The sequence below is a fragment of the Solanum pennellii genome, chromosome 8, assembly GCF_001406875.1.
Source record: "Solanum pennellii chromosome 8, SPENNV200".
In the NCBI taxonomy this organism is placed as follows: domain Eukaryota; kingdom Viridiplantae; phylum Streptophyta; class Magnoliopsida; order Solanales; family Solanaceae; genus Solanum; species Solanum pennellii.
In genome coordinates this window covers 63,948,381-63,955,980 of record NC_028644.1, presented here as the reverse complement: position 1 = coordinate 63,955,980, position 7,600 = coordinate 63,948,381, and the positions used below count along the sequence as shown (strand labels likewise).

Sequence of the window (7,600 nt, the reverse complement as noted above, 5' to 3'; positions counted from 1 at the left end):
GAATTTTTTTTTAAAGTAGACCAATATATAAACAAGCAATATTATATTCGGAAAAGGGTCTAAAATATCATTGAAGTATTAAAAATGGTATAAAATTATCCTTCATCCACCTATTGGCTCCAAAATGCGCTTCTCGTCCACCTATTGGCTCCAAAATACCCTTGTTATCCACATTTGGGTTCAAAATTGATCACTTATAAAATTGTTTTAAAATTAAACAGTTTAAGTATTTTTTTAAATACTTGACGCTCAACTATTGATTATAATGTAATTTATTAATGTAATTTATAAACCAATCCACTACCCACTCATTACTAACTGAGCCCCACCCAATTAATAAACCAATTATAATATCAAAATCGCCATAAACACTAGTAAAACACGATGAAATTATAGATTCCTAAAAATAACATCCAAAATTACTCGAGTCCGAATCGAAGCCCCAAATAAATTTAGGTTGAGCCGCTTATTTAAGAGGTACTTTCAATAGGATTCTCTTTCAAGCTTGAATTGGAAATTTATGATTAAAGGTATAGAAGTAGTACATCCCAAATTAATTCATGCACTTTTTTTAAATATAATTTTATAAATATTTATGATTTGTTTTAAAACCTTAAGTATATTATTTTTAAAAAAAAATATTTATGAAGTAACATCACAAATTGAGACAAAAGAATAATTAAGATGAACAAAGTCAGACTTTTAAGTTTATTAGTAATTTTTATTTAGACACTTAAATGTATGATAATTAACTTCTATAGATATTTTCGCCTCAATTTTTTTAACACACTCATTGAGACATTGACAGTAGCTTTCATGTTGTTGTATTAGTAATATGACGAGTTTATTAACTTGGTGGGGTTTAATTAGTTATGGTGGATAGATGATTGATTTATAAATTATAATAATAACTTAAATTATAACAAATAGTTGAGCGCCACATATTAAAAAAATATTTAAATAGTTTAAATTTAAAGCCGTTAAATAAGTGGTCAATTTCGAACCCAAAGATGGATTACAAGTGTATTTTGGAGCTAATAAGTGGGTAGGAAGGGTATTTTGGTGATAATAAGTAGATGAATGATAATTTTGTACTATTTTCAATACTTCAAGGATATTTTAGACCCTTTTCCGTATTATATTACATAAGTATTTGTGTTATATATTTAAAATTTATTAAACCAAAAAATTAGAAAATAGTTTCGGAAATAATGCTTCAAAAAAATTTATTAAGCAAGTAACTATTATAAAGATTTGACGCTTAAATTAAATCAACCTAAAAAACTAGCTAGCTAATGAAGAGAGATTTATTCAAGTCTATATTAGGAGACTAATTTTACATCCCTCTATTTATTAATATAGAAACTTCTTAACGGAACAATACTCTTGAAAGTTTAGCGTATTGGAAAAAAAGGAAGAAAGAAGAAAAAGGTAAAAGGATAAATAAGACAAAGAAGTCATAAAGTTAAATATACGGTGATCTTCTTGCCTAATCTTTGGTGTATGTAATTATTAAATGATGGTATTGTTTTAACGTATTATATGAATTTTGTTAAATTTGAATATATGATTTTGGAAAAATATAAAAGTATTTTCTCAATTTATGTCTGAGATCTCGTAGACACACTTATACTATAGTAAGATTTTATCACCCCCTAAACTTATTATATAAATAATTTTCTACCATTTATGCTATATTAAGATTCTATTAGCCCCTAAACTTATTATATAAATAGTTTTCTATCATTTTTCAGCATACGTGGCACTATCTTGTGGGTCCAGCATGTGTTGACATTCTTTTTTCAAGCTAGTGCTGCGTAGGCCGAAAAGGGATAGAAAATTATTTATAAAATAAATTCAGAAGAATAATAGAACCTTAATATAATATAAGTATGTCTCTGAAATTTCGAATATAAATTGAAGAGGTACTTATGCATTTTTCCTATGATTTTCACTAAAGTTATCAATTTCAATCAAATTCATACATAATCAGTAATATAATTTCCCTCTTTTCATTTTATTGATATATATATCACTTCAAAAATGTTGTCGCATTCCTTAAATGAATTGTCCCTTTCCTTTGCCTTACACCTAACACCTCACTTCCACACTATAAATTAGATCATGCAAACACATATATTCAACATTCACTCTTTAGTATCAAATAATCTTTGTTTTAATTTGTTCAAGAAATAACACAATGAATGCTTTGTCTTCAACTTTTCTTTCTACATTATCACAACACCCTAAATCTTTTCTTTCTTGTAATAATAATAATTATTATTATTCTCGCAACACGTCTTCTTTTACTCTAAAAGTTTTCTCTATTGGTGGTGAAGAGTCATTCCCTTCACCACCAAAAAGAGAACAAATACCCTCAAGAAAACCATCACTTCCTTCCAATATCTTCAATGCATTTGACGATTTTGTGAATATTTACATTGATCCTCCTAGAAAATATTATGTTGATCCAAAATATGTACTCTCTAACAATTTCGCTCCAATAGATGAGCTTCCACCTACTGAATGCGAAGTAGTAGAAGGCTCCCTTCCCTCTTGCCTAGACGGCGCGTATATTAGAAATGGACCGAACCCTCAATATCTTCCACGTGGACCTTACCATCTTTTCGACGGTGATGGAATGCTTCACTCTATTAAAATTTCTCACGGTAAAGCTACGTTTTATAGTCGATTTGTCAAAACTTACAAGTACAACATCGAAAATGAAGCCGGTTTTCAAATTATCCCTAATGTTTTTTCCGGTTTCAACGGTATCATCCCCTCGGTCACACGTGGCGCTATTACCTTGGCCCGAATCATTGCGAGACAGTTCAATCCCGCAAACGGTATAGGCCTCGCGAATACAAGCTTATTCGGGGGTAAACTTTTTGCCCTCGGTGAATCTGATTTACCATATGCAGTAAAAATAGCCTCAGATGGTGATATTGTTACCCTTGGCCGTCATAATTTTAACGGAGAACTTGTCTGGAGCATGACAGCTCATCCGAAAATCGACCCCGATACTAACGAGGCTTTTGCTTACCGTTACGGTCCGTTTCCACCGTTTTTAATTTACTTTCGGGTCAACCCGAATGGTATAAAAACCGCAGACGTACCGATATTTTCAATTAAACGTCCAACATTGTTCCATGACATTGCAATCACAAAAAAATACGCGATATTTTCGGACATACAAATAGGAATGAACCCGATTAAGTTCATACTCGCCGGTGGTTCACTGGTGGGTATGAACTCGATGAAAATCTCCCGACTTGGAGTGATTCCACGTTATGCCAAGGGTGAATCGGAAATGAGGTGGTTTGATGTGCCAGGGTTTAATAATTTACATGCGATTAACGCGTGGGAAGAGGATGGAGGTGATACGATAGTATTGATTGCACCGAATATATTATCGGTAGAGCATACACTAGAGAGGATGGATATGATACATGGATGTGTTGAGAAAGTCAAAATTAATTTGAATAGTGGGGTAGTGAGTAGACATCCAATTTCTACTAGAAATCTTGATTTTGGAGTCATAAATCCAACTTATGTTGGGAAGAAAAACAAGTACGTACGTTTTAATAGCATATTCAGTATAAATATTATATATGACAACGTATGTATAATTTTTATTTGATCGTGTAGGTATGTATATGCAGCGATTGGGTACCCTCCACCTAAGTTATCAGGGATCGTAAAATTGGACGTATCGATCGCGGAAGTTGATCGTCGCGATTGCATAGTGGCATGTAGGATGTTTGGAGAAAGTTGCTTTTGCGGTGAGCCATTTTTCGTGGCGAAAAATAATTTGGAAGCTAACGAAGACGATGGCTACGTAATGTTGTACGTACATAATGAGAAGACAGAGGAATCAAATTTTTTGGTCATGGATGCAACATCACCTAGTCTTGATATTGTGGCTAATGTTAAATTGCCTCGTCGAGTTCCTTATGGTTTTCATGGGATTTTCGTAAGGGAAAGTGATCTTAATATGCTATAAATGTATATATATATCTCGAAAATAGTATCGAGCAAATATAATGAAAAGATAGAAGAAAAAAAAATAAGATGAAAAAGGATGTATACGACTCAACTCTAATCATTTTCTAAAGATAAGGTTATATATTACTAGACTTTAGTCATTTTTCATGAAGTTCAGACATATACGATTGAATTTATTTTTTATATGAAATTTAAGTTATATATGTTTGAACTCAATTGTTGTTAAGCTTCTAAATGATGTATGACTTTTTCTCTGTGTAATATTGTGTTTATGTGACACAATAACGTAACTCACAAGAAACATGCCTTGACACCTTACAACAAAAATATTTATAACTTACACATGAAAAATAATAATAAGGGAGAAAGAGAGAGTATCTTTCAATTGTATTTTTTTTAAAAAAAAATTGATCATTAAAATAAAATGTTATTATAAAAGTTGATTGTTATAGAGTTTGATCGAATATGTTTAATCAGGAAGATATCTCTCCATACTATTTAATTTTAGATACTCCATTTCAATTTATTTGTCTGATTTTAATTTATCATGAAATTTAAAAGGGTATAGAAGACTTTCACATCCTGTGGTGAACATATATAGAATGTATCAAAATGTTCTTTTATTTTGTGATATTAAAAAAAAGGAGACATTTCTTTTGAAACGGACTAAAACGAAAAAAACAAGACAAACAAATTGGAACGGAAGGAATATTAAGTATGGCCTTAGTATTGCATTGATTCTTCACTTTTTTTGTGTGTGAAAATCAAAGATGTTTTGATTTGAGGAGAGAGTTTATTGACATGTATTAACTTCTGAAAAAGAACTTGATAAAACTGCAATACATAGTGACATTGTTCTTAGCAATGAACTGCACTATACATATTAACATGAAGAGGATGAATAAAATGGACATGCAAATGGTGTTTGTAGCAGTATCTAATCACTGGTCTTTGGCATTGAGGAAGAAGGAACAAAGGAAATGTATTCTATCTGATATGGGATTAGGGGATCCGTTATCCGCGGATCATGAGTTATAGTTCCCATAGCTGCCTGTTTCTCTCTGTAAGATGCCCAAGTTACTAAATAAAGTCCAGCTATAATGAGAAGTCCTCCTAAAATGCTGCAATCACAAAGCGCGGAGATTATCCTAGAAATGGAGGCTAACAACAGACGACTAGCTAGAAGATGGAACGTAAAGAAAGATCATATGTTCTCAGCAAGTTCACAAGAACCAATCTCCAAAAGAAAGCAAAAAAAAGGAAACATGGCAATTTTCTAACAGGAGAGCTTTGCTTCACCCTCATGTCGAGTATAAAGCAAAGAAATGAGAACATACACAGATATAGAAGTGAATTTTGTTTTAGGAGTATGATGTGCATTCAAAATAAATCAGAGTACTAACCTTCCAGATAAATAGGGCTCCAAAGAAAAACACTAGATAAAATTGCTGACGCTACTGGTTGGAGCGGACTGTATAAAGCAACTAAAGCAGGGCCAAGAACCTTATTGCACCATGTCATAAGTCCATAGTTCAGGGCTGATGCCAGAATTCCCTGAAAGACAGTAACCATTATGACGAAAACAAAAAACTGTCCATTTACATACTAAACCAAATGAGATGAAATGTAATAGACAGATGAATGAGGATCCACTATGAAAAATTCACAGACTAACTTTAATTCATGATGCATTGATGATTGTAAACTGAAATAGCAACCTAGGGGAAGTATATGAAGATCATTGACACTGTTATTCAAAGTTCAGGGGTGAAAGGAACAACAGAATTTTTTGAATCAAACAGAGAGAACATTCATATTCTTAAGCCTGGATGTGTAGTTTTGCTTGCTTTTTGGTTCAACCTGATTTTTGTAAATATTATAGATTCCATGTTAGAAATGATCGGAGAATGTCACAATCAGTAATTTTGTGTTTTCACATTATCTTAGTGTTGTTTATACCATCGTCTATAATTATTAATTTTACTTACCAAAAAAAAAGCTCAATATATCCAGAATATTCAGGGGATTGTTCTTTCTAACAAGGAAAATTGCCTTCCTGTGATCATAATACACCCCCCAAAATCAAGTCTCACAAGGCGTTCAAAATTTTTAAAAAAATCAGTAGTTTTTTAAAAACAAATTATATTTTGTACTCTTTACACTTTTCTTGAAGTTTCTGTATATCATTGTCTAAGATTTTCTTTTTACATGAGGCAAATCATTTTGAGGCATGGGATCTAGATAGACACAATCTCATTCACGGATCAGGGAAAATGAAGATCAGTTCTTAAGAGAATCTTACAGCATAGCACACAGCGACAAGTTCAGATTGTGTCAAATACCAGTCTGTTGATCCATTGGTCACAAAAAATGACGTCCCAATCATTAATAGAACACCAAAAAGGTATGAATGTGCTGTCAATGATAAGTTTGCTGGGTATTTTTCCAAAACTGGAGCCTGCAAAATTTTTCATAATTCACTCAACTCTGCACACATTTCATAATAATACACACACATATATTGACGAACTCATTCTTTTCCGGCAACTCCTCAAAGCTAGCCCAAGATAGAAGAAACTGTTTTACCAATCCTGACTGAAGGCCATGCTACCAATCAAAACCAGATTGTTTCTATGGGTTATGTCACAAAAACACTCGGTCTTTTAATACATTGATTCTGTTAACTGGAAGTAGTCTCTAGCTATTATTCATTAAGTCATATTTCTTGATCAGTTTATCAATCATTCACAAACTTGTATAATCTGGATTACCAGAACAGAATCAAAATCTAGAATGCCTAAGATCAAGTAAAAGGTGTCCAACATAGAGGCAAGATGGGTGCAAATTAATTTCTTTTTGATGAATGACGATTGATAGATCAAAGTTCACAAGAGCAGAAAACAATTACTAGAGAAATTATTGTGAAACGGAAAGTGATAATTTTTAACAAGGAGAGGGTAAAAGGCATTATAATTTCCACACTCCACTATAACCAGGAAACTCCATGTATTAACACAAACTTGGCGGTGAAAGTGAAGCTCAATAATAAACCTAGTACAGTTTAAAGCTTAATCAACAAACTGCTGAACCTTGGGGTCGGATATATGGATCTCCAGTGTCCATGCTTCCAGTTAAGCTCACCTTAGTCCAATATAACACAGTTAAACCCACATATAATTGGAGGGTGTTACATATACTTTTGAAAGAATATCAGCTTTTAGCAGGAGAACATTCAATTAGAACAACCAGTTTTAAAAAATTATAATGCTGATCAAACTACTAGCCTTGTTGAAAGGAAAAGCAGACAGTTCACTCCACAAGTTTGTTTGTGAACTGCAGACACTTGCAGACGAACTAGTACACCTATCTACCAATTTCCATTTAAGAACTAGACTATCTGGAGACACTGGAAAGAAAGTTCTGACTAGCTACGTGAAAGGCCTCAAATCAGTATCCTTATGTTCTGTCTACCCCTAATTCACATGTTATTAGAGAAGGAAGCTCACCGTGAAAGGTCCTATATACAATGAAAGATCAGGATCCATCTTTTACCGCCAATGATATATATATATATATATATATATATATATATATA

At 32.5% G+C, this 7,600-nt stretch overlaps 2 protein-coding genes across 2 annotated transcripts in view; one reads left to right on the top strand and one right to left on the bottom strand.

The window, feature by feature from the left end:
• The first annotated feature begins 2,136 nt into the window (after positions 1-2,136).
• On the top strand, positions 2,137-4,145 carry LOC107027835 (probable carotenoid cleavage dioxygenase 4, chloroplastic). Its single transcript, XM_015228892.2, has 2 exons — positions 2,137-3,570; positions 3,649-4,145. Exons 1-2 carry the CDS (start codon positions 2,201-2,203, stop codon positions 4,001-4,003), a joined length of 1,725 nt encoding a protein of 574 aa, XP_015084378.1. The 5' UTR covers positions 2,137-2,200; the 3' UTR covers positions 4,004-4,145.
• A 666-nt stretch (positions 4,146-4,811) lies between these two features.
• LOC107029040 (WAT1-related protein At4g19185-like) overlaps positions 4,812-7,600 on the bottom strand; it is a 7,196-nt gene continuing 4,407 nt past the window's right edge. The window contains exons 5-7 of the mRNA XM_027919195.1: positions 6,308-6,463; positions 5,409-5,559; positions 4,812-5,126 (exon numbers count right to left, since the gene is read on the bottom strand). Of these exons, the coding sequence (XP_027774996.1) occupies positions 5,119-5,126; positions 5,409-5,559; positions 6,308-6,463 (315 nt within the window). The 3' untranslated portion in view covers positions 4,812-5,118. The remainder of the gene's footprint in view (positions 5,127-5,408; positions 5,560-6,307; positions 6,464-7,600) is intronic.